Source organism: Grampus griseus (assembly GCF_964374135.1).
Source record: "Grampus griseus genome assembly, chromosome: 20".
Lineage (NCBI taxonomy): Eukaryota > Metazoa > Chordata > Mammalia > Artiodactyla > Delphinidae > Grampus > Grampus griseus.
In genome coordinates, this window is record NC_139014.1 from 26,952,565 (window position 1) to 26,979,456 (window position 26,892).

Here is a 26,892-nt window from a genome sequence, read left to right on the forward strand (position 1 = left end):
AGGGACTGTGTGTGTAGTTGATATGACAGGAAGCCTAGGGGCGCGTGGGTGGCAGTGCGGCCTTTCGCCCACTGCTGATAGGGTGATCGTGGAAGAGCAGTAGTTACCTGAACCTCTGTGACTGGCCCACTCCCAGTTCCCTAGCTTCCTGCTCAAACTCTGTCCTCGGCCAGCGCAGACGGGTCCCCTCCTGCCATCACTCCGCCCTTGCACGTTTGGCTGCACCACCCCTCGGCTCCACCCTCGCTCCCGCCCTCCATGCCCCTTCTCTTAGTTTATTCCTCGTCCTCCTTCCAACCGCAGCCTTCTCATCATCTCCCATGGGAGGCAACCAGGGGAGCCCAGGTTTGGTTAGCCCTTTCCTGCCCAGCCTCAGACACACCACTGAGAGAGCCCAGCCCACGTCTGCAAGGCCCGTTAGGCCCCGAGCTGTGAGATGACGGCAGACGGCCATGTCGTAGCCCTGGCAAGGCTTCCAGCACACAGGACGCGCGTAGTCGCCCGAACAAATGGCAGGGGGTTCTGAGATGCTTCTCTCCTGGAAAGGTTGCTCTGGTTGGGGGCGGCTGAGACCAGATGCAGGGAGACCAACCCGGTGGGGAGGGCCACAGGTCAAGAAGGGTCCCTGGAGGCGGAGGTGAGGAGTGTGCTCTGGGCACACCCAGTGAGAGCCGCCAGGACTCATTCAGGGCGTGTGAGGATCCAGCTCTCGGGGCTGGGAGGGCTGCTTGGAGGTGTCACTAACCAGGGCCCAGCCGGTGCTCCCCCAGCAGCCTGACCCACGGTCTCTCCCCTCTGCAGGCCTCCCTGGAGCAGCTTCTGCAGGTCTTGCATAGCACCACACCCCACTACATTCGCTGCATCAAGCCCAACAGCCAGGGCCAGGCGCAGATGTTCCACCAGGAGGAGGTAATTCACAGTGGGCCAGAGCTGCTTTGTGGAGGGTCCCATTCGGCCAAGACCCTGGAGGGGTAAGGGGCAGGACGTCTGCTCCAAATGGAGTGACATTAGGGAGGGCTTATCTCTCCAGCTCTGGCAGGACAGTCATGTACAGTTGTGTGGTCTGTGTACTGCACGGTGGCCCAACCAACCATAGGCAGCAAGTAGGGGCTACAGTGCATCTTGCTCTCTGCTCACCAAGCCATGTGCCCTGACAAGAGACTGAGGCTGCCCAGAGGAATGGGTGTCTTTTGTGATCAGCTGAAAGTCTGTGTCACCTTACAGACCAGACACAGTGCACTCTTTCTGATGGAAGGATAGTTTCTAAAATTTGCACAAAAGCACTCTGTGGCCAGCAGCTGCCCTTTGCCCTTTGGAGGGATGTGGTAGAGATATGAGAGCTGGACGATGCTGGAGAGTGTCCCACAGTCGACTAGCAGATACGACCTTAGGGTTCATAGTCAGGACCACTGCTCTGTGGTAAAGACCTTGGTTGGGTCCCGGAAGCATCTTCACAGTATAACCTCCCCTGCCTCTTAGCTGGGACTCACTCTATTGACTGCAGAATGTAAAATAAATAAAAAAGAGAAACTGGATTGGGCTGCATTGAGAGGCAAAGACGGCAGCGGTGAGACAGCCAGGACTAGCATTGGCCTCAGTTGTACCAGAAGCCAGGCTTCAGATAAGGGGACCTGGGGTCACCAGGACCCTTTCTAACAGGGAGATTTTCTCAAGGTCCCTTGATTTCTCACTGCCCCAAAGACTGCCCATCAGGAGAGCCCACAGATCCACACCAGCACGGCCACAGGAAGGGTGGCATTTGGGGCCTGCTGGCCCCATGCTGCAGCCCTGTCTCCCTAACCCTGCAGGTCCTGAGCCAGCTGGAGGCCTGTGGCCTCGTGGAGACCATCCACATCAGTGCCGCCGGCTTCCCTATCCGGTGAGTGGGCCGGTCCATCCAGTGCAGGGGGCAGGGCCAATGCCAGGGTGGAGCTCAGGGCGCAGGTCAGACGAGAGCCTGACCAGCCCAGAGCAGGATGTGGAGATGAAGAGAAAGAGGCAGGTCCACAGAAGTCGGCCTGGAGCTCTAGGGCTGCGCTCACTTTCTGTGGCCTGTTTTGTGGAGGCACGTTGTCTGGTGTGTATCAGTGAATAAGAAAGGTGAGTCTTGCCCTCTTGGGATGTACCTCGCTGTGGAAAGGAACAAAATGTGCCATTAGGTGGACAAATGGGGAAGGGGTCAGGACTGCTCAGGGAGGGGCCCTCTGAGCAGCTCAGGCCTAGGGAAGAAAAGCCAAGGGGCCAGCCTGGGAAGACTTGGAGGAGGGGAGAGTATTCGAGACCCTGGGAACAGCAACCCCAAAGCTCCCAGGTTAGGACCTGAGAGATGCTAAAGTGACCGGAGCACACACAACCGACGGGGGGAAGCAGTGAGGCTCTAGGCCACGTGAAGACTGCTGTCTTCCTGAGGGCTGTGGGAGCCGCTGGGCGTTGTAAGCAGGGCGCGCTGCGCGCTCGTTCGTGTTCCGTGGCTGCTGTGTGGAGGCTGCCCTAGGGTCAGGAGAGGAGGTAGATGAGCGGGCGGCTGTTACAGGTAGAACAGGTGTGATGGTGGCCCAGTGAAAAATGGAGAGAAGTGGGTAAAAGTGGAGTGTGGCTTGCCATAGAAATGGGACTGTGAATGGATAGACCGTGGGGTACGGGGCAGGGGAGCAGTCGACTTCCAGGCTGCAGAAGCGACTTCCAGGCTTCCGTCTGAGGCAAGTGGATGAATCGGGACACAGGATGGTCTGGGAGAGAGGGCAGGCGAGAGTCCGGTTTGAAATGGAGGGGCATGTGAGGGTCTGTCCTCAGTGACTTTTAACACCGTGAGCAAGGAGATCACGGGGGAGAGGGAGGTCTGAGGCCATTCCCTGAGGAACGCTCACGTTTAGAGAGGGTGGATGACGAGAAACCAGCAACAACTTGGAGGGGGTTGGGGTGAAGGAGGAAGCCAGGACCGTGGGTGTCCTGGAGGCTGAAAGCAAGCTCTACAAGGGAGAGGGGTCAGCTGGGCACCTGCTGCTGAGAGGCTGGTCAGAGCACTGACCCCTGGAGTTGGTGGCCACGCTGGTGCAGTTTTGGGGACAGAAGCCAGACTCAGGAGGTGGAAGTACTGATGTGTAGGGAAGCGCTGCCGTGACGGGGAGCCGAGACCCCGGGCGGCAGTGGAGTGGGCCGTGGCGTCAGAGGGGAGATGTGCTGAGCCCCTGTGCACGGCAGGAGTGACCCAGGTGTCTGGGGAGAGGCTGGCGAGCCCCTTTGGGAGGGGGCAGGCTGCAGATCCCCTCCTAAAAGAGCAAGGCTCCATGTGGGTAGGACCAAGGCTGCAGGAGCAGGAGGCCCAGCATGCACTGGTCTCCACCGGCTTCCCGCCAAGGGGCCTAGTAATGCCATCTGCTCAGTGGGCACAGTCAGGGCAGCACCTCGCTGGTGGCTGAACAGGTGAAACAGTGACTCCTGGCTCACGGCCAAAGTCACTTCCTCTCTCCTTCCGCCTGCTTTGGCTTCCAGGGTCTCTCACCGGAACTTCCTGAAGCGGTATGAGTTACTGAGAAGGCTCCGTCCTGGCGCAGCCCCCAGCCCCCATGGCCCACCTCCAGATGAAGGGTGCTCAGGTGAGGCGCCCATTTGCCAGTCACTTGTTCACCCAGTTTCCTGAGCACTTACCTGGGCCATCTCAGGGTGAGGGGCTGGGGCTTCAGAGATGAATAAAACACAGCCCTGCCCTCGTGGCTCTTGGCTCAGTGGGGGAAACAAACTAAAAGAAGACAAACAATGGGGAAAGTGGAGACACAGAGTTAGGAACAGAATGCTGTGGGTGGTGCTAGAGAGGTATGAATCGGGAAGGCTTCCTGAAGGAGGTGGTGTCTGAGGCTAGATGGGATTAGCCAGGTGAGGGGCATTCCACAGGCAGGGACAGCACTGTGTGTATGAGGAGCTACAGGCTGTTCAGTGTTGCTGGCTCATAAGGGCAAGAACAGTAGTTGGTGAGGCTGGGGGACAGGCAGGCCCACTCGCAGAAGCTGGACTTTCTCCTCCAGGCAGATGGGAGGCACTTCGGGGGATGAAGGGAGTGGCGTCAGCCTCATGCTTTCTGGAGGCCACCGTGGGGCGCCCCGTGGTTGGCCAGAGGGGAGATAGGCTAGAGATTTGGGCACAGCCGGGAAATGTTGGGAAGAAATTGGCCAGACTTGGCAAGCGTGTGATTCGATGTAGAGGGAGAGGAGAGGAGAGAATTAGCCACGCCCGGCCAGTGGGGAAGAGAGGTCTGGGGAGGCTGCCAAGCCCTTCCCAGCCAGTGGAGACATTTGCAAGGTACCGGCCAGCTCCCACCTCAGGGGAAAGGCCTGGTCTGCCGGGGTTGTTGCATGTGGCGTCACTGAGGCTGTGTGAGTTGGTGAGAAGGCCTGGGCACAGGTGGAGGGAGAAGAGGCCAAGGACAGGACACACACACGCGCATACACACACGGAGGGAGAAGAGGCCAAGGACAGGAGACACACGCACACACACACACGGAGGGAGAAGACGCCAAGGACAGGACACACACACAGACACGAAGGGATAAGAGGCCAAGGACAGGACACACACGCGCGCGCACACACACACGCAGGGAGAAGAGGCCAAGGACAGGACACACACACGGGCATACACACACACGGAGGGAGAAGAGGCCAAGGACAGGACACACACACGCGCATACACACACGGAGGGAGAAGAGGCCAAGGACACGACGCACACACACACACACACACACACACACACGGAGAAGAGGCCAAGGACAGGAGACACACACTTGCACACACACACACGGAGGGAGAAGAGGCCAAGGAGGGAGAAGAGGCCAAGGACAGGAGACACACGCACACACACACACGGAGGGAGAAGACACCAAGGACAGGACACACACACAGACACGAAGGGATAAGAGGCCAAGGACAGGACACACGCGCGCGCGCGCGCACACACGCAGGGAGAAGAGGCCAAGGACAGGACACACACACGGGCATACACACACACGGAGGGAGAAGAGGCCAAGGACAGGACACACACACACACACACAGACACGAAGGGATAAGAGGCCAAGGACAGGACACACGCACACGCACACACGGAGAGAGAAGAGGCCAAGGACAGGACACACGCGCACACACACACACAGAGGGAGTAGAGGCCAAGGACAGGAGACACACACTTGCACACACACACGGAGGGAGAAGAGGCCAAGAACAGGAGACACACACATGCACACACACAGACACGAAGGGATAAGAGGCCAAGGACAGGACACACACGCGCACACACACGGAGGGAGAAGAGGCCAAGAACAGGAGACACACACATGCACACACACAGACACGAAGGGATAAGAGGCCAAGGACAGGACACACACGCGCACACACACGGAGGGAGAAGAGGCCAAGAACAGGAGACACACACATGCACACACACAGACACGAAGGGATAAGAGACCAAGGACAGGACACACGCGCACACACAAGGAGGGAGAAGAGGCCAAGGACAGGACATGCACACACACCACGTGGAGGGAAAAGAGGCCAAGGACACACACACACACCCGGGGCCAGCAGAGCTCAGGCACAGTACTGCTTTGTATTTCCCTCTCTTGGGCACGATCTTGTCACTTTCCTTTCATCCTTTCTCCCCGCCTCTCCCGCCCCCTTTCTCCATGGTGTGCTCTTCTGTTCTGTCTCTTGCCCAAAGCCCCTGGTTGATTTTGCTGCTGTTTCTCGTCTGCGGCGTTTCCTTTGGCCGCCTCCAGAGAGGCACTGGGCAGCTAAAGGTGGTCAGACCCTCAGGTAAATCCTCCCTCTACAGGAGCCGGCCCTGCCAGGTGTGGGAGGGCAGGCAGGGGGACCCGGTGGGCCTCCATGGGACTGGGATTTGTTCCCCCTTTTCCCATCAGTGGCGGGAGGGCTCAGGGGCAGAGGGAGTGGCCCGGCTGCCCTGTTTGGCCCTCAGCATGTTTGGGGCCGTAGAAACAGATGCTGGCTAAGCAGCCTGGGAGTCCACGTGGGAGTCAAGGCACCCGGTGCCCTCTGCCACCCTGCCCAAAGGGACCCACAGGAATGGAGGCTGCAGGCCAGTCCAGGGCACAGCCTCAAGTGGGATTTGGAGATTCCTCAGAACAGCCAGGGACCTGAGGGACAGTGGGAGGCCACCTCTGGCCTCCTCCCGAAAGGCAGGAGGTAGAAATGGTTAGAGGCTTCACAGCAGGAAAGAATCCTGTGGAATGTTAGGGAGACCAGGCCAGTTTCTTAAAGCCACAGAAGTGTGTAGACAGTGAAGCACTTATGGGACCTCTGTCTCCATCCCCCAGAATGGTCTCCACACTCCGAGCAGGCCACGCTGCAAGCCCTCCTCCAGGACATCCTCCACACTCTGCCAGCCCTGGCTCAGGCACCAGCTGAGGCCATGCCGGCCCCAGTGCACTGTGGCAGGACCAAGGTGTTCATGACTGACTCCACGGTAAGCTGGCTTGGGATGAGGAGTGGCCAGCCACATGCTCTCCTTAGCAGGACAGGGTCTGGGCCCTCCTGAGGGCAGGGGGAGGAGAGGCTGAGGACCTCAGTGGATGCCCTTTCTCCCAGCTGGAGCTTCTGGAACGTGGGCGTGCCCAGGTGCTGGAGCAGTGTGCCCGCAGCATCCAGGGTGGCTGGAGGCGACACTGGGGCCGCAAGCAGGAGAGGCAGAGGCGGGCCGCCGTGCTCATCCAGGCAGGTAGGAGAGGTGGGGCCCTGGGCTGGCAGTCATCACTCCTGGCCAGCAGGTGGGCCCAGGTACGGCCACTGTCTGCAGCTGCACACAGCCCACGTGATACCTGTTTCTTTCGAAATGCTGCTGCTAGAGTCCCCACAGACCAAAGCTGACTGTGTCCCAGCCCCAAGAGGTTAACTGCATGTCTCTGTGGTGCGCTGGGATTCGAATTCCCTGTCCAGTTCACCCAGAGCATCTCCAGTCAGTGCATACCAGGCCACACCACAACTAAGGGTGCTTTGTAGGTAGTAGAGGCTCAAAAGTTGCCTTTAATTCCCCTTTCCTAGTCCTAGATAGCTGTTTATGCCGCCTTTTTTTCCCTTTATGACAACTCTTATCATTACCTGGGCTCCTGGGCGTGTTGAGTTTAATTAAGGAGAAGGTAAAAACTGAGAAGATCTGATTAAGGAAGCAATGTATGAACCATGACACAGCAGCCTCATTCTGAAAAACAAAAATACTAGAAACAATCCAAATACCTGACAGTGGTGGAGTCATGGCTACATTATGGACGATCCTTATCTAGCTAAGAAGTGTTTTTGAAGAATATTTTTAATTTACCGGGAAAACATTTCCAACATGATGTTCAAATCTGAATGCTGAACTACACATCAAGGTGATGCCACCTTCATAAGGTGCGTTTGTGTGTACAGGCCTGAAAAAAAATAAGGAAATACTGTAGAACTATCTGGGTTGGTGAGATAATAGGTGACTTTTATGCATCTTTAAACTTTATAGTTTTTCAGAATCCAAATGTGTTAGTATTTAGTCGAATAGCCCATTTTCTGAATATGATTGTACCAAAAAGAATCAGAAAATGCTGAAATTTCAAAAGAAGAAAATGAAAATTGCCCCATGATCAGCTCCCCATCCAGTAGTTATTACCTTCACCAGTGCATGGGTGTATGCTGGCATCGTTTGTGGATTCATAACGCACGCAAGCAAATTCAATTAAGGGTTTCCAAAAATACAGGTGAAAGATGCAGACAATTCAGACCCCTCTTGTTCCCTGGGCATTACCTCAGACTGAGCCCGAGGTGGGAGGTGACCCCGCGGCAGCTGCCCGTTTGATGTGTAGGTATCTATCTCCAAGTCTGGGCAGTCTGAGCTGTGGTTTGCAGAGCCAGGTCTGCTTCACGTGTTGACTCAGTCCCTCACCTCATGCGGTGGCACAGGTGGCCATTCATTCAAACGTTTACAGCTGCTCTGGTGTTGCTGCAGCCTGGTTACCGAGAGCTCTGACGAACATTTACTCTTATTTCCTGTTTCTGGACAAACCCCTCAGCTGTTCGTTCCTGGTTGACTCGGAAGCACATCCAGAGGCTGCACGCAGCTGCTACGGTCATCAAACGCGCGTGGCAGGAGTGGAGAGTGAGTACTGACCCGAGAAGTCAGGGTGGGCAATGATGGACCCAGGCTGGAGTGCTGGCCCCGCCACTGCAAAGCGGGCGGCCTTGTGTCCTCATGAGTGAAGTGGACACACCGCCTACACTGCAGGACGGTTATGACATGGTAGAGTGGCACAAACAACTTTGGGAATATGCTAAAAAACATGGAACTGTACGCTTTAAAAGCATGAATCTTATGGTATTTCAATTAGATCTCAATAAGGCTATTATTTTTAATTTGTGCTTTTATTTGCCAGTATAACTACAGTAACCTGCAAACTTTTTTATTCTAAAAAGCACATTTTACATTACAGTCCAACAGACACATATATAATGTGTATACATATATAAAAGTGAAACAAAGGGTTTTGCCAAAAAGTCTACCCTGAGTGTTAATTCTTTTTAAGACTTTTTTTTTTAAACTAAGGCTGAACTGCACTGACATCATAATCACCAAAGTCCCTAGTTCATCTTAGGGTTCGCTTTATGAAGTGAATAGTGTTGCACGTTCTATGGTGGGTTTGGACGATAGTATGATGACATAAAATCATTATAAGTGTCATACACAGTATTTTCACTGCTCATAAAAACTTCTGTATTCTATGTATTCATCTTCCCACCCCCGCAAACTCCTGGCAACCACTGATCTTTTTATTGTCTCCATTGTTTTGCCTTTTCCAGAATGGCATATACACGGAATCTATTTTTCTTTTTTCCTTGAAGAGAGGGGTTCAAAGTCTTTATGCCTGTAACACCACTCATGGCCCAGCCACACGTGGACCAGACAGGCTCCAGGTGGCAAACTCCCCCACTGAATACTGTAGCTTTCCTTCCAGTACTGAGGCCTGTCCCACTGGTCCTGCCCAGCAGCCACGTGAAGGTGAAGGGGGGATATGTGTTGGGTATCTGTTCATAGAAAGGCCACAAGTTTTGTGCCCCTTGTCACAATGAACCCTGATTCCTGTCGGGTGTGTTGTAAACAGACGAGCCATTTCTTCAGACTCCCTGCTCTGAGCACACCCCGAAGGCTGTTAGTTTTTTAAAGCAGCATATGTAAGGCCTCAGCACAGCTGCCTTGGCCATAAAGTTGTGCCACATCAAACCAGGTGCCCTTCAGTTCACCTTGTTAAGCTGAATTATTAAAGAGACTTTTGGATTCTGTTTTGCATTAAGAGAAAGCTATAAAGTGGTGTTCTCTGTTTAAGATTAGAATGGCCTTCCTGGCTTCTAAAGAACTGGATGGTGTGGAAGAACAACGCTCGTCTCAAGTCACCTGTTCCCCGAGCTCCTCGCCACTGCCCCAGGCACAGACCAGGCTCCTGGGGGCAGTAACCCGCTTCTGGCCCCTGGGACTGGTCCTGGCCAACGCCGCCGTGGGTGCTCATGGCTTCCGGAGGAAGCTGGTGGTCTTCGCCTGCCTCCCGCTCCCCGTGGGCAGCCCCAGCAGCTACACTGTCCAGACAGCACAAGAACAAGCTGGAGTCACGTCCATCCGAGCGCTGCCTCAGGTGAGCCGTGTGACGGGCTGGCCGTCCTGCCAGGACAGCTCCAGATCCCTCAGGCCCCACTGTGGAGGGCAGGGGGCAGAGCCCGGGAGTCACAGCAGGAACAGGACCGAGGCTGCGAGAAGAGCCTCCTGACCCTGCTGGGGAAACCAGAAGCCTGCACGTCCCTCGCATTGTTACGAGGAGGGGTTTTCCAGAGCCCTTTCACTTCTTAAAGGCTGCCTCTAAATGATCTAGCGTCTCCTCTGAATCGCCTTTAAATTAGCCCAACTTCCAAAAAATTGTGGTTGTGATGACGGCACCTTGTTCTCCCCAAGTTGTAGTCTTTGGTTTATCCTATTCCAGCCGAGGAAATGACAAGCACGTGAGTCAGTGGGCCAAGAATTTATATTAAGAGCAGCCAGGGAAAGAGCCAGCCAGCACAGAAAAGGGCTAATAGCAACCTTTTACAAGGATTAGGTGACACTGACAAGGCAGAAGGAAGGAAACACTGAATTTCCTAATCTAGATAAAATCTCCATGACAACACACAGGCCAGCCAGAGTGTAAACAGAAGTGCAGTTCTTTGATCTTCCATCTTTAAGCAGGCATAAGAATGTAACAGGCCATACTCCTAGTATGGGGGAGCTCCCTCCTAGTGTTTCCTCATCTGTCTCACATTGAATGGATGTGGAATTTTATATTTTAATACTGTTTTGGACTTTGCCATTGTTTTAGAATAAGGAGAAGACAACAACATTGACTAACTCAATCGTGCTACTGCTGTGACTCTCACTTGGGTACTTACTTACATGTCCCTGCCTCCCTGCATTTCTAGCGTTCACTCTGTCAGGTACCTTTAGCCCTGGCACTCCTGGGAGCTGGGGTTAAGCTGCATCTCTTTCCCCAGGGTTCGATAAAGTTTCACTGCAGGAAGTCTCCACTGCGCTATGCTGACATCTGCCCTGAACCTTCGCCCAACAGTGTTACTGGCTTTAATCAGATCCTGCTGGAAAGACACAGGCTGGGCCACGTGTGATCTCTCCTCACATTCCATCCTCACCTGGCTGGGCCCTCCCTGGTGCCTTTGTTTCTCCACGGCCTTTTCCTGCCAGCTGCCTTGCCAAAGACATCTAATCAACACACAGCTGCCAAACAACTCCCACAGCGACTTGGAGCACACGTCGGGAGCCGTGGCTCCAGCCTGCTGGCCAGGCCGGGGCGGCAGCTGCACCAGTGGCCCGGGGCGCCGATCTATGCCTCCAGCCCTGACAGGTGTCAGGGCTGGTAGCTACCAAACCTGGATTAAGAAACTTTAGGGCCTTCACAGAACCCACTCGGTGGTGCTGGACAGCAGGCACCCCCTCCTCCAACCCCACAGGCAAAGTCAGCTTGAAATGAGCTCTAAAATTTTGGCTGAAATTTTGCCTTTTAGTTCCTTTAAAAGGAACAAAGCTTACTATTTAAATATTTGTTGTTTAATGTAATTTCAAGCAACTAGATTACGAATCAAGAATGACAAGCAATGCAATGCACCACAGAACCACCACTTTAATTCTGGAACACTGATCAAGCCTTAACTCAAATGGGTGTGAAAACCGTATCATTTATGTCTTAATTGTACCGAAAATAAAACATTTAAAAACAACCATCTGAATGTCAAGTTCTCTCTCCATAAAGGGTTTGCCACCTGGAGTACCTCCATCCGCGTGCACCCCAGCCTGCAGCAATGGACATAAGGATGTGCAGGACCTACCTGAGGTCAGCCGGTCAATGTCCGGAAAGCGCCGCCCCTGCTAGGGCCCCACACGAGCTGGCCTCCTGGGAGGAGCAGGCAGCACAATAATCCACCTTAAGAATCCTCGTTCGGGGACGGTTCCACGATCCTTAAACAGCAGTCAGCAAACTCCAAAAACAAAGGCTCCTGCATGCAGGCTCGCATGAGCTTTGCCTTGTCGTCTGCCTGATCGAGGCTGACCATCAACTGTCTAAGGTGTGGACTGAGCAGTAAGCTTCTCAGCGCTGCAGACTCCCCTTAAAAATGAACAGGGAAAGAGAACCAAGCTGAGTTCAAGTGGGAATAGGCAGAGATAGCTGAAAGCCAAATGTTTCAAATGGTACCTTACCCTTTAAACCCACAAATTAACCCAGCACTTCACATAAGGTGAGATCAGCGTATCAGATAAATTTCCAAGTTAAACGCTATCAGATTTTTATTCTATCTCTGTAAATATTTTAACTTAATTTTTTCTTAGCTGAAATGGCATTATTTTACCAGCACAGATACAAAGAATAGCAGCATGTGGGCATGTTTTCTCTCCATAAGCATGAAGGTTCTCAGCGACAAGGACAGTTACACCAAATCTCTGAATGATGTTTAAGTGTGTGCTTGATCCAGCATAAAGCAGGATGAGTAGCAGTGAACTGACACTAACGTGTACGGTGCTTTACAGTTTACAAAATCATCCACACATATACCCAGCTCAGCTCCTACCTCAGTCTAACTAATCACTCCCATGGGACTGGCTACAAAGCACCACCTCTGTGAAATGGGAAAAATGAAAATAACACCACTTTTAGGAATTACACTGGCCAGTTAATTATACACATAATAGAAATGCAGTCCTACAAAAATGCTGGGCATTATTAACACCGCGTCCCTCTGAAAAATCAAATCCTGGGATGACCCAGTCTGCATGAATGACTGGACTGTAAAGCGAGCACTGGGATCAGGAATAAACGGAGGCCCCTGACTGGTGTGAGAGACAAAACGTGGGGGGTGGTATATTACAGCACACCATGGGAAGCTGAAAAAGTACCTAATTCTGAGAGAGACCAAAGGTCAAGAAAAGTTTAGCTGAGGAAATTTGAACCAAGCCTTGAAAGAGGAGCAGAATTGGGCTTCCCTGGTGGTGCAGTGGTTGAGAATCGCCTGCCAATGCAGGGGACACGGGTTCGAGCCCTGGTCTGGGAAGATCCCACATGCCGCAGAGCAACTAAGCCCGTGTGCCACAACTACTGAGCTTGCGCTCTAGAGCCCATGAGCCACAACTACTGAGCCTGCATGCCACAACTGCTGAAGCCCGTGCGCCTAGAGCCCATGCTCAGCAACAAGAGAAGCCACCACAATGAGAAGCCCGCGCACCACAACGAAGAGAAGCCCGCGCTCGCCACAACCAGAGAAAGCCTGCGTGCAGCAACGAAGACCCAATGCAACCAAAAATAAATAAATTTATTTAAAAAAATCACATTTTGTACAATCCAATGTATCTCAATGGTTAACAAAGAAGTAAACAAGCACAGCACAGACTTACCTAAATTCTTTAAATTCTGCAAGGAAACTCTGTCCTCTTCCTCGTCACTATTGAGAAAATCAGCTACAGAGTCGTCATCATCATCTGAGGAATATAACACAATCAACTGCTTATGACTGAAAAGGAAACCTAGGTGCCAGGTTTTAATAACTCCTCCAATAGATAAAAAATATATGTGCACACACGCAACAGGAACAGAGATATGCAAGTGGGTACAGAGAAAAGTAACCTCTTCTCTGGAATTTGTGACGAAACCAACACTCCTTTTAGGAAAGCAAAGAACTGGTGAGTAACAAATGCATCCTAGTGTTCACACGCTTACTCTGTGTGTTTCCCTGTGGTCTGTGGGCTTTAGGGCTTATTTTCCAGTTCTTGCCACCCCATCTCCCCTCACCATGGCGGCTCCAGCCCTGTCATGGCCAAAAAATTATATGCTCTGTAAAAACCCACTGACATGATTTCCCTGTGTTTTCAGCATGGGCAGAAATTTCTGAACCCAACAACAGTTTATCAAAGGGCAGAAATGGGCCATCCCCTGGCTGTGAATGTTCAATGCCTCTTTGGTGGCGCTGGGAGGGGCTGCTTCCAGAGCCTGGCATGGTGCATCGCCCGCAGGAGGCATTAAAGAAAGGCTAGATGGATGAAGAGGATGACAGCCCACTCCCGCTGTGAGCTGTGAGGGCCCCAGCAGCAGCGAGCACCCCACCTAGGCCCAGCTCAGGTGAACCTACAGCCCCAGCCAGGCCCAGGGAGGGGGACCCGAAGCCGTGACTGGAGGAGGCTCCCGCCAGCAGTGTCCACCACTCACCCCCAAACCATGGTGATGGCCTTTCTCCCCCTCTGCCTCCTGCCCCCATCTTTCTTCTCTTGAACCGTCAGGCTGCTCTGTAACATCACCCGTGGTGACGTGTGCCCCCAGCCCCAGTGCTCAGGGCTGAGGAAGCTGCTGCTCCCTAATGAACTTGACTCCTGGCCCCAGCCCAGTCTCCTCTCCTCTCTCCTTTCAACATATTCTATTTGAAACCCTTCTCTAGGTTGGTTTGTTTGGAGTCAACCAACCCACCTGTGTTTTCCACAGGCTTTTTAGTTTTTGCAGTAAGATGCGATCTTATTTCTTTCTTGACAGGACGAGTTTCAGGGTTGCACTGCTCTGAAAAAGACACAAATCTCAGGTGCACATCGCCTCCACTTGAGTGACAAGGCTGCACACGCCACCACCAAGCCAGCCTCTAGGGGGAAGCATATGTATGGGGTAAGGGACATAGGTGGGGGTGGGGATGAAGGAGAGGAAGTGAGAGATCCAGTGAAGGGCCAGTAAAAGCCTGAGCCCCGCAAAAGGGCTGAGGAAGCAGGCCTCGTGCACCCCTAGGGCCTGTCTCCAACCTCCCTGCCTGGCCTAATCGCACAGGGCTTTCACCACGATTCAGTAGCACACTGACTTCAATCAGCATCAAACTGTGTTCTCAGCAGTTTCTGATACCAAATTTGCATGTACCACATGCCACCGGGGACACACAGATGAAAGCCATCAGGCCCTCGGAGGGGTTTAGTCGCACAGATGACAGAGATATGGACAAGATAAGGAGAGTCTGATCCGAGTCACCTGAGAGGGCGGGGAGATGAGAGGGGAAGGTGCTGCCAGGTGGAAAGAGCATGTGGGGCAGAGGGAAAGGTCCATGGCTGGACCGGACCCTTGAAAGAGTAGGCAGATGCAGGGAGATGGGGGTGAGCAACTGGTAGCTGATGGGCGGGGCAGGCCTGGCATGTGGCCGGGGCACAAGAGGAGGAAGCCAAGCAAAAGAATGCCACACACAGGTCTGTCTGTCTTCCCCAGACCAGTGTCTCTCAGAGAGGGCGCTACTGTACTCAGGTTGGAAAGATCTTTAATGGTGTGGGATAACTTCACACACCCCAGGCGGTTTTTGTGAGTCAACACGAATAACCAGAAGTACCACCATCGCCTCCGCTACTGTGAGAACAAAAACACTTGTGACCACGTCTCTAGGGAGAGCAATACCCAGGTTAAGAACCACCGCCAGAAGACCTAAATAGACAGTCCTCCAAAGAGGACATACAGATGGCCAACAGGCACATGAGAAGATGCTCAACATTGATAATTATTAGAGAAATGCAAACCAAAACCACAACAAAGTATCACCTCTCACTGGTCAGAATGGCTATCATCAAAACGTCTACAAATAACATGCTGCAGAGGGTGTGGAGAAAAGGGAATCCTTCTACACTGTTGGTAGGAGTGTAAGTTGGTGCAGTCACTATGGAAAACACTACAGAGGTTCCTCAGAAAACTAAAAATAGAATTACCATATGATCCAGCAATCCCACTCCTGGGCATATATCCAGACAAAACTATAATTCAGAAAGATACACACACCCCTATGTTCACAGCAGCACTATTCACAATAGCCAAGACATGGAAACAACCTAAATGTCCATCGAGACAGATAAAGAAGGTATGGTATATATATACAATGGAATACTACTCAGCCACTAAAAAGAATGAAATTATTCCATTTGCAGCAACATGAGTGCAACCAGAGATTACCATACTAAGTAAGTCAGAAAGACAAATACCATATGATACCACTTATATGTGGAATCTAAAATATGGCACAAATGAACCTATCTGCAAAACAGAAGCGGACTCACAGACATAGAGATCAGACTTGTGGTTACCAAGGAGGATGGGGTTGGGGGAGGGATGGAGTGGGAGATTGGGGTTAGCACATGTAAGCTATTATATATAGAACGGATTAACAACAAGGCCCGACTGTATAGCACAGGGAACTATATTCAATATCCTGTGATAAACCATAATGGAAAAGAACGTAAAGAAAAAAGAATTTTATATATACATATATATATATGTGTATAACTGAATCACTTTGCTGTACAGAAGTTAACACGTTGTAAATCAACTATACTTCAATAAAAAAAACATAAAGACCACCAGACATTATGCACCTTCTATAGTCATGCCTAAGACCACCTGTAGTTTTGCCAGAGAGACTGACCCTGAGCTCTGATCCAGTCTCTGATCTGTCAATTTGTAAGAAACAGAGGATTGAGGAGTATGCCTAAGTGCACCATGAGCTTGCAATCAGCAAAACCCAGACTGTGGGTAACTGTACAAGTGGCTTGAATTCTTCAACAGAGAAATTGTAAAGAAAAAAAAAACAAAAAAAAAGGATGGAGGAGGAATTTACAGATTAAAAGAGACTTAAAAGAAATATCAGGGACTTCCCTGGTGGCACAGTGGTTAAGAATCTGCCTGCCAATGTACAGGACATGGGTTTGAGCCCTGGTCCAGGAGGATCCCACATGCCACGGAGCAACTAAGCCTGTGTTCCACAACTACTAAGGCTGCGCTCTAGAGCCAGCGTGCCACAACTACTGAGCCTGTGTGCTGCAACTACCGAAGCCCGGGCGCCTAGAGCCCGTTCTCCCCAACAAGAAAAGCCACTGCAATGAGAAGCCCACGCACCGCAACTAAGAGTAGCCCACACTCTCCGCAGCTAGAGGGAGCCCACGCACAGCAACGAAGACCCAATGCAGCCAAAAATAAATAAATAAAATAAATTTTTTAAAAAAAGAAATATCACATTTTTGGGGAATTCCCTGGTGGTCCAGTGGTTCAGACTTGGCGCTTTCACTGCTAGGCCAGGGTTCAATCCCAATCCCTGGTCAGGGAACTGAGATCCTGCAAGCTGAGCAGCATGGCCCAAAAACAACAAAAGAAAGAAAGAAAGAAAGAAATATCACCTTTTTTTAATGGGCAAGACTAAATGATACGCTTTCAGGACACGTATTTACATAATAAAACTAAAAAAGCAAAGAAGTGATTACTATAAAAGTCAGGACAGTGGTTACTTTTTTTTTTTTAAAGATTTTATTTTTTTGATGTGAACCATTTTTTAAAGTCTTTATTGAATATGTTACAATATTGCTTCTGTTTTATGTTTTGGTTTTTTGGCCCCGAGGCATGTGGAATCTTAGCTCCCTGACCAGGGATTGAACGTGCACCCCCTGCATTGGAAGGCGAAGTCTTAACTACTGGACCGCCAGGGAAGTCCCAGAAGAGTGGTTATTTATAGGAAGCGAGGGCACTGGATCGGGACAGGTCACGTGGAGGGGTTCCAGAGTGGATGTCAAAGTTCTATTTTCTTCATCTGGGTGGTGTTTGCCTTGTAATAAATAATTCAGTAAGCCAAAAAAAAAAAGTCTACAAATAATAAATGCTGGAGATGGTGTGGAGAAAAGGGAACCCTCCTACCACTGTTGGTGGGAATGTAAACTGGCACAGCCACTACGGTGAACAGTATGGAAGTTCCTTAAAAAACTAAAAATAGAGTTGCCATATGATCCAATAATCCCATTCCTGGACATATATCCAGAGAAAACTCTTAATTCAAAAAGATACATACACCCCAATGTTCATAGCAGCACTATTTACAATAGCCAAGACATGGAAGCAAACTAAATGTCCACAGACGAATGAATGGATAACGAATATGAGGTATATATACACAATGGAATACTACTCAGCCAATAAAAAAAGAATGAAATAATGCCATCTGCAGCAACATGGATGGACCGAGAGATTATCGTACTGAGTGAAGTAGGTCTGAGAAAGACAAATATCATGATACCTCTTATATGTGGAATCTAAAAAAAATGATCCAAGTGAATTTATTTACAAAACAGAAACAGACTGACATAGAAAACAAGTTTATGGTTACCAAAGGGTAAGGGGTGGGGGAGGAATAAATTAGGAATTTGGGATTAACAGAAACACATATATAAAAAAAAAATATAAACCTACTGTATAGCATAGGGAACTATATTCATTATCTTGTAATAACTCATAATGGAAAAAAACTGAAAAAGAAATATATATATATATCACTGAATCACTTTGCTGTACACCTGAAATACTGTAAATCAACTATATTTCACTTAAAAAAAAAACAAAACACTACTGCCAGAGAGACTGGAGTGTTCACCAAGGGAGTGAATTGCTCAAATCTGCATTTCAGAAAAACTACCCAAGCAGCTGCCAGGTCTCACAGTTAAGAGCTCCAGATTGCCCTAGGGGGTCTTGGTGAGGCCTTACAGGGCTGCAGGACTAGAGGGAAGTGTTCCACACCCAGCTCCCCAACCCTGTTTCAGCAAAGCATTTCTACTTCTTTTCTATCTTGAGCTGACAGGTTTCTTTTGAAAATGCTCCAGAGACATCAGGGTTAAGGGAAAAAAGCGGGGCGGGGAGTGGAGAGGGTGATGCTTGAAACACACAGCTGTAAATCAGAGACTGGAGGGGATGAAACTACAGGCAAACCACCAATGAGGAACTTTAACCGAACAATCACTGAGAGAGAGGTCGTGGGAAAGAGTCCCTAAGGACTAAGAGACGCGGATTGAAGATACTTAAAAAATGCAGGCTTGACAAAGACCTTGCTCCTTATTGTAAACTGAACTACCTCCACGTTTCTATCAAGATATTATGTAAAAGAAAGAAAACGAAAAAAAAAAAAAAGAAAGAAAGAAAACGTCGTTAACCTCAGCCAGCGCAGCAAATGATGCGGAGCTGCGTCAGAACACTAAGAGGAAGGAACAGCTAGGGGAGACTTCTACGGCAAAACTGGTCGACTATTTTTAAAGAAGAAAAAGAGGATAGGGGACTTCCCTGGCGGTTCAGTGGTTAAGACTTTGCGCTTCCAATGCAGTGGGTAGGGGTTCCATCCCTGGTCAGGGAACTAGGATCCCACATGCCACGCAGCACATGCAAAAAAAAAAAAAACGAGAGAGAGAGACAGAGAGAGAGAATGGTACGTAGAAGAAAACGCACAGCAGAAGAAAGGTTGTTTTTTTTTGTTTTTGTTTTTTTTGCGGTACGCGGGCCTCTCACTGTTGTGGCCTCTCCCGCTGCGGAGCACAGGCTCCGGACGCGCAGGCTCAGCGGCCATGGCTCACGGGCCCAGCCGCTCCGCGGCATGTGGGATCCTCCCAGACCAGGGCACTAACCCGTGTCCCCTGCATCGGCAGGCGGACTCTCAACCACTGCGCCACCAGGGAAGCCCCAGAAAAAAAGGTTTTGATTGTGCAAAATGTGGAGACACATTCGCAGGTAGAAGTATCCGCCCTCCCACCCCGCCCAGGAGGAGGAGCTCCTACAGTATCAGGCGTTGCAAGGGCGGGAGGGAGCAGGGGACAACGACGGGACGTGGGGGCTGCCGTGCACGAGGAGGGGACCTTACCTTTGTGCTCCCGGAAGCAAGTCAACGAGCAGCTGTAAAAACAAAGCCACAGGCCGCGTCAGCCCCGAAGGCCGCGCGGACCCTCTCGCCACCCCGCCACCCGTCCGCAGCCCACAACCCCCGGCACTCACTAGGGCACGCGGCAGGCGGGGCAGCGGTATTTGGGTTTCTCCAAACAGATAACGCAGACAGCGGTGCTGCAATTCAGTGACGCCATGGTCTCTCGCAAGACGCGCTCCGTCCCGGCGCCCAGGCCTCTCGCCGCAGGTCCCACGTGCACACCTTTTCTTCCGTTTCCTTAACCAGGACCAATCAGCGCGCAGCACTTATTGGCAGTCAAAAGCAATGGATTGATCCAGCTCATTGTTTCAGGCCTGAGAAGTAGAAAGTCGATGCACTCGATGCGCAACGAGTACCCCCACCAGAGGGTCTCTCTGATTAGGTCACGGCCTCGAAGAACTTGTTATGTAGCCCTGTCCCTGTCCCTACGCGGCCCTGTGACTTGCAGCAAGTCATTGTCACTCTCCAGCTCTGTTGCCCTGTATGTAAAAAGAATACGTGGGATTAAATGTCCTTTACCTTCTGGCTTGGACTTTCTCAGTCTTGCACCGGCATTGGGTTCTCCCCGCACATCTCATTTGCTTCCCCCTTTGCGGAGCACAGGCTCCGGACGCGCAGGCTCAGCGGCCATGGCTCACGGGCCCAGCCACTCCGCGGCATGTGGGATCTTCCCGGACCGGGGCACGAACCTGTGTCCCCTGCATCGGCAGGCGTACTCTCAACCACTGCGCCACCAGGGAAACCCCTCATTTTTTTAGCAAATGAGAAGTCCACACACTGGCCGTTAAATCACATGACACACACGTGCCCTTCCCAGCCATCTTTCGCACAGGCAAGGAAGATGAGGCTTGGCCGCTGATAGATGTTTATTGCGCTCCAACTGTGAGCCCCGCACTGCCCAGATGCTGGGCTAGGGACACCCAGGGATTAGCAGGCACGGTCTCTGGGACCTTAAGGCTTAGAGTGAAGGCAGGAAGGAGAATCCGTGGGTGGGATTGATTAGCCAGGGAACAGATGAGTCACCTCTGGCCCAAAGGTTGGGATCCTGGTCCAGAAAGGTGAACTGTGATGGGCCTTGAATGCCACCTCAGGCTTTAGGAATAGACAAAGTCACATTTTATTGGGAGCCCTGCTCCTCCTCAAAGCCCTGAGCATTGTCCAGCCTAACCAGGGTTCCCAGCCCACACATGTGGGGTGCCCTCTTAGGGCCATAAGTCACCCTCACCCCAAGAACCTCCCCTTTGTGTTGGTCCATCAGCCCTCAGGATCTCACTATTATAAAAGCCCTGAACCACTGTCACAGTCTGTGGGGATGAATCTGCTACAACCAAAGCAGTCATTCAAGTCTTAGCTCCAACCCCTCTCTGGCTGTGTGACTTGGACAATTGTCTACCCTACAACTATTAGAGTGGATGTTCAGGCCTACTTTCCTGAGCTATTTACATCAGAGAGGAGACTGTAAAAAGGTTTGTGATCTGAAGTGCTACAAAAGGTTATTTATGGGATATCTAGGAAGAGTCTGCAACTCTCCTGGAGCCCTGGTCCCTACCCCATGAGCGTGGGCTCCAGGCCCCAAGTCCCTGGAGCCCAGGGTGCTGGACCTCAGGCCCCTCTAAAAGGGTTTCACTGTCAGCCTCGGTGAGCCATGCTGGGGTTGGGCTTGAGTGACTCTCCATCACTCCTTTGGCTTTGCCAGACTGTCCTGAGGGCGCTGTCCAGTCCTCAGTGCTGAAGTGGCACCGGCCCCTCCAGTTGCCTACCTGCCCCAGCATGCAGCTGCCCCTGCCTCCAGCCTCCAAACAGAACTCAGGCCAAAATCCAACGTTTCCACACTGACCTAATAATCTGCAGCGTTCCTTGTATTCCTCAACAGTTGTGACCACTGCTGGTTTGACCCAGAAGTATTCCAGAGAGCCCATGCTTAACAGGGAAGGCCAGAGGTCAGTGACTTGTCCAGGTCACATTTGAACCTCATGCCCTGTCTGGCACCAGCACAAATTCTCCTACTAGGTACATCACCACTGCCCACCCAGACTTTTCCTGTGAGTTGTGTTTGGAGGCTGAGGCCATGGAGAGTCTCCACAATCTTCAGGGGCTCAACCTGAGCCCACCCACACCCATTCCATGCTGACTCTCCTACCTGTGGGTCCAGAGATGGTGACACCAGCAAAAAGAAAATTCCTGGAATTCATCCCATGCACATTGCATTCGGTAAAAATACCTCTTCCTCTACTCTGGGTGACCTCCAGCTTCCCTGGAAAGACGTACCCCTCCTGCTCCAATATCCAGGAAAGAAGGTGGCTCATCTCTGATGGTGATGACGTTGGGGAACACCAAGAAGTGAAGGACGCCGGGTACAGCTCCTCTGGGCAATGGCTAGTTCAGAGAAGAAATACGGGTATGACTCTGGGCCCCAGCAACTAGAGGTCCACACTGATGTGGTCTGGCTCTCCCTGGTCCCCCATCACGCCCTCCTAGCGGCTGTCTAAGGCTGCCTCACGCCTTCTCAGCGTCAGCCGAGGAGCAGGGCCAGACCTGGAGAGAGGCGAGGTAATAATCGAGGCAGAACGGTTTCCAGAGCTCCGCTGCTTGGCAGACGCTGTCCAGCAAATTCCAGGCGGGCCGAGCCCGGCGCCAACGCCAAAGACTGGAGACGCGCGTGGAGTCCCAGGTCCGGCACTCAGCACCGCCAGAGGGCGCTCCAGATCGAGATTGGCCCTGGCGTAGCCTGAGCTGGACTGGAGCACCGCTCGCACCGACCTTGCGTGGGAGGCCATACTGTCTCGCCATTCAGGGAAGAGTAAATACAGGCCTGCCCGGCGCCTCGATCATCGCCAAGTGGCGGGAGAGAGGGTCGAGAGTGCGGGGCTGAAGCAGACGACCGGATGGGCAGCGGTGTCTCTTCCATGAAAGTAAGGCCCACGCAAGGCCAGCCGAGGGCTCCAAATGCGCCTGGCTGTCCAGGGGCAGTTCCCGCGGTGCCCACCGCCCCGCGCTTCTCGGCAACCCCTGGGGTGGATATCCAGCTGGAAGGTGGCCACCCCACATCGGCCTGGTGAAAGGTTAATAGTACTTCGGGAGTTTTCAGGTTACTAACTAGGGTGCACCACTGCCCTGCACCTTCCCTGATGCCATGATGGGGCGGGCACGCGGGCTGCATGTTGCCCTTATCTGAGGCCAGATGTTGATACGGCTGGGCTCTCGGTGTAGCCAAATCTCAGCTTCTTTCTGCAGCCCTAACATCTCTATCCCTCTGCCCTCTTGGCGGCAGCAAGAGAAGTGTCTAGGATGGTATCTTTAGAGGACCTATACTGCCCGGTTCTCACCTCCTCCCCTCCACTTACTCTCTGGTATCTAAGAGAGTAGTTCAGATGTTAAAGGGGGTGAGGTTGCTGGTGCGAATCAAATAAAGGAGGCCTGAGGTTATGCTGGAGTGGTTTCCAAGTCATCCATTTCCAACTCTCTGCGTGTTATTTTATCTTGAAAATGACATTCATTCCCCAACTCTAGACAATGACAGTCTGACCTTCAGTTAGACTCCAAGGAGAACTTCCAAACAACAAAAGAAAAATAATAGCATTATCTACAGCAGAACGGATGGGAGAGCACAGACCTTAAAGGTCACCATTGTTTCATGAATACACGCTACTGCCCACAACCCCACACTTTTCTCCCACCCTCTCCCACTTGCAAATCAATATATATCTCCCACCGTACATTTCCTAGGACAGAGATCAAAGGAATCAGGACTTCCCAGACAGATTCTCCACGAAACCTCTAAAGGTCCCATATGGAGTGGGAGTGGGGCTTGCACAAACCTCCTAACTCACCTCTATCTCCCACATGGCATGTCAGGGAGGGAGAATTTCCCCCTCTATGCTTCCTGAGTTCTTGTGGTTGCCGCTAATAATAAATAGTGCACTAATAGTAATTAGTGCACTAATAATAAAATTGACACAAGAGAAAAAGAAACAAAATTTAACTCATACGCATGGAGGTCCCATAGAAATGAAACCTAAGAATAGGCCAAAGCAGGCAACTTTTATACTTTCTAGACAAAGAAACAATACATTTGTGAGGAATTGACAAGACAAAGAAACAGATTTTGGGTGCCCAACTAGTGCAGAATTAGAACAGAGTTTGGGCTTGGGATAGTAAATTGAAGTAACAAGGATTGTTTATGTAGGATTCTCGGCCCGAATTCCCTATCTTTGGCAATAAGGGGGTCCTTCTACCTCCAGATGTAGGGAGTGCATCTTTCACATGAAAGGTTTTTTTCCCTGCTTTCAAGGAGACAGCAAGGAGGGTCAGAGCATCCCTCTTGCATTGGCCATTTCTTAAGCAACTTTAATTCAAAATAATCAATACACCACTGAGGAACATTTTGTGGTGGACTACTCTGGGTCCCAACACAGAAATGCATAGGAACTCTGCTCAGTGGCGAGCAGGGAAAAGGACGTAAGACCCTGTTTCCTTCCCCATCTTTTAAAACTAAATACAAAATAACAACTTTCAGACAAATAAAAGCCATGAGAATTCTTCATCAGCAGATCCACACAAGAAAGTTATTCTGGCAATAGGAAAATGATACCAGATGGAAATTAAAATCACAATATAACACCACACACCTACTAGAATAACTAAAATTACAAACACTGGCAATACCAAGTGCCTGTGAGGAGGCTGCTATGAACTGGACGTTTGTGTCCCCTCAAAATTCATACATTGAAATCCTAAACCCCAATGTGATAGTATTAGGAGGTGGGGCCTTTGGGAGGTGATAAGGTCATGAGGATGGAACCCTCGTGAATGGTACTAGTGCCCTTATAAAAGATACCCCAGAGAGTTCTCGTGCCCTCCTTCCACCATGTGAAGACACAGTGTGAAGATGACAGTCTGTGAAGCAGGAAGCGGGTTCTCACCAGACACCAAATCTGCTGGCACTGTGATCTTGGACTTCCCAGCCTCCAGAACTGTGAGAAAAAAATGTTTGTTGTTTAAGTCACACATCTTATAGTATTTTTTGTTACAGAAGCCCAAGTGGACTAAGACAGAAATTGGTACCAAGAAGTAGGTACTGCTGTAATAAACCGAAAAATGTGAAAGTGGCTTTGGAACCACATAATGGGTAGAGGCCAGAAGAGTTTTGAGATGCATGCTAGAAAAAGCCTACATGGCCTTGAAGGGACCTTCAGAGGTGATTTGAGTGAAGGCTCAGAAGAGGAGGAGAGCTATATCTTAGAGAATACGTAAGTGGTGGTGAACAGAATGTTGGTAGAAATACAGATGGTAAAGGCCGTTCTGATGAGGTCTCAGAAGGAACTAAAGAACATTGGAAATTGGAGGAAAGGTGATCCTTAGTGTAAAGTGGCAAAGAACTTGGCTGAACGATGTTCCTGTTTCAGAGTTCTGTGGAAGGCCCATCTTGCAAGTGACGACACTGGATGTTTAGCTGAAATTTCTAAGCAAAGCGTTTGAAGGTCTGGCTTGGCTCCTCTTGACTGCATCTGATAAAATGTGAGAAGACAGAAATGACTTGAAGGAGGAATTGCTAAGCAAAAAAAGAGCAGAACTTAAAGATTCTCAGCCTATGCATATTGAAAAAAAAATGAAAACACTAACGGTGTGGCCAAGCAACTGTCTGATTGGGAGAATTGTAGAAACTAGGCACTATTCTTCAAAACAGCCTGTGGAAAACACACACGGGTTGGTTGACTTAAACTGCAATGAACACAGAGATGCATCTACTACAAATCCTTACTTGCTCCTCCTTCGGCCAAAAGTTCCAGCCACATTTCGTTCTGACTTTGCCTGGGCAGCCATACCCTTCTCTTCCAAAGTGCTCACGGGGAATCCATAAAAACGCTATCATAAAACGTTGTGGAGGACGTTATACAACAATGAGAAAAACTTTAAAGAGAACCTAAGTAATGGAATGCTAATCTTCTGCACTAAAAACGCTAATTATCCCCTAATTCATCTAAACATTCAAGGAAATTCTAATTTATTTTTTAATTTTTGCTTTATTTTATTTTTTTATTTTTGGCTGCACTGGGTCTTCGTTGCTGCGCACGGGCTTTCTCTAGTTGCAGCGAGCAGGGGCTACTCTTGGTTGCGGTGCACGGGCTTCTCATTGTGGTGGCTTCTCTTGTTGCAGAGCATGGGCTCTAGGCACCCGGGCTTCAGTAGTTGCAGCACGCGGGCTCAGTAGTTGTGGCATGCTGGCTCTAGAGCGCAGCCTTAGTAGTTGTGGAGCACGGGCTTAGTTGCTCCGTGGCATGTGGGATCCTCCTGGACCACGGCTCGAACCCATGTCCCGTACATTGGCAGGTGGATTCTTAACCACTGTGCCACCGGGGAAGTCCCAGAAATTCTAATTTAAATGCCCCCATAAGAAGTCTTTGGCTAGGAGGGATCATGGTTGAATGGGCCTGTGTTTTACAAGCAGGATTTCATTTGAGCAAATCCAGCCACACCTTAAGCCTTGAGCTCAGGGACAGTGTGGGTGACCATGTGGACATGTCCTATAATGGACAGAGGCTAGGAAGAAAGAGATGCAGCCTTAGCCCTGGTCTGGGAGCACCAGGGCCTGAGATACCTGCCAGAGGGAAAGCTGCAGTGTGGGTGGTGTCACCCACACCTCACACACGAGGAACCCGAGGCCCAAAAACGTTTCATGACTTGCCCGAGCCACCCATGCAGCAGCGGCAGAGCCGGCCTTCCAACCCAGCTCTGTCTGGTGCCTGGTCACCCTCCTCTGCCCTCCTCGTCCCCTCAGGCCGGACAGTCAGACACTCCCCACTCCGCCGTGCGCACTTGGTGAGGGAAGCAGTTACCTGCAGCCTCCGGGCATGTTTCTTAGCTGACCAAGAGCTAGTTGCTAATAATTTCAGCCTCAAACAGAAAAAGGAGAAAAACAAAAGTGTCATTAGAGCTATTAGCAACCTGTTCCTGCAGGGATGCCAGCATTGCTGTAAACGTTTGAATATATTAGACTCCTTCATAAAGGTTAGGTCCTCAAGTAAGCACAAAAGTCAGAAATTACTTGTAAGAACAACCCTGGAACAACCCACAGCCGGGAGAAATCCCTAAGCTTTTAAGAGGCAGCGGGAGCTGAGACTGTCTGAGGCCCCAGCCCCCTCTCAGTCTCCGTTAAGGACACTCACCCAGGGAGCACAAGGGAGTCAGGGAGTCCGATTTACCTGCGCCTTTTTTTTTTTTTTTTTACATCTTTATTGGAGTATAATTGCTTTACAATGGTGTGTTAGTTTCTGCTTTATAACAAAGTGAATCAGTTATACATATACACATGTTCCCATATCTCTTCCCTCTTGCATCTCCCTCCCTACCACCCTCCCTATCCCACCCCTCTAGGTGGTCACAAAGCACTGAGCTGATCTCCCTGTGCTGTGCGGCTGCTTCCCACTAGCTAGCTATTTTACGTTTGGTAGTGTATATATGTCCATGCCACTCTCTCACTTTGTCACAGCTTACCCTTCCCCTGAGCCTTTTGAAATTCCTTCTTCAGTCTCTGTCTCTCTTTCCTTCTCTCTGTCTCTCTTCCCCCATCTCTTCTTTGTTTCTATTTACTTTCAAAGCCCCTGGTTGAGTTTGT

The 26,892-nt window shown here is 50.8% G+C and overlaps 2 protein-coding genes across 5 annotated transcripts in view; one reads left to right on the forward strand and one right to left on the reverse strand.

The window, feature by feature from the left end:
- The window catches only part of MYO19 (myosin XIX), a 34,622-nt gene extending 23,924 nt beyond the window's left edge, over window positions 1–10,698 (forward strand). For 2 of the 3 annotated variants that reach the window (XR_014298314.1, XR_014298315.1), the window contains 5 exons: window positions 802–909; window positions 1,809–1,879; window positions 3,493–3,596; window positions 5,707–5,801; window positions 6,323–6,361. Coding sequence is in view for 1 of the 3 variants with exons in the window: in XM_082678995.1 (XP_082535121.1) it covers window positions 802–909; window positions 1,809–1,879; window positions 3,493–3,596; window positions 6,323–6,471; window positions 6,594–6,723; window positions 8,045–8,130; window positions 9,353–9,655; window positions 10,542–10,670 (1,080 nt within the window). In the remaining 2 variants the exon portion in view is untranslated. Of the gene's footprint in view, window positions 1–801; window positions 910–1,808; window positions 1,880–3,492; window positions 3,597–5,706; window positions 5,802–6,322; window positions 6,472–6,593; window positions 6,724–8,044; window positions 8,131–9,352; window positions 9,656–10,541 lie in introns of those variants that run through there. The other variant, XM_082678995.1, reaches the window with a different exon arrangement.
- A 21-nt stretch (window positions 10,699–10,719) lies between these two features.
- On the reverse strand, window positions 10,720–19,479 carry ZNHIT3 (zinc finger HIT-type containing 3). Of its 2 annotated transcripts, XM_082678999.1 has the most exons (5): window positions 19,349–19,479; window positions 19,218–19,249; window positions 14,009–14,095; window positions 12,946–13,029; window positions 10,721–11,665 (listed from the first exon to the last, which is right to left on the reverse strand). In XM_082678999.1, the coding sequence occupies exons 1-5, from the start codon at window positions 19,432–19,434 to the stop codon at window positions 11,484–11,486; spliced, it is 471 nt and encodes a 156-aa protein (XP_082535125.1). In that variant the 5' UTR covers window positions 19,435–19,479; the 3' UTR covers window positions 10,721–11,483. The 2 variants fall into 2 exon arrangements, with proteins under 2 accessions (XP_082535126.1, XP_082535125.1); XM_082679000.1 differs by lacking the exon at window positions 14,009–14,095 and having other exon boundaries at window positions 10,720–11,665.
- Window positions 19,480–26,892: the final 7,413 nt, after the last annotated feature.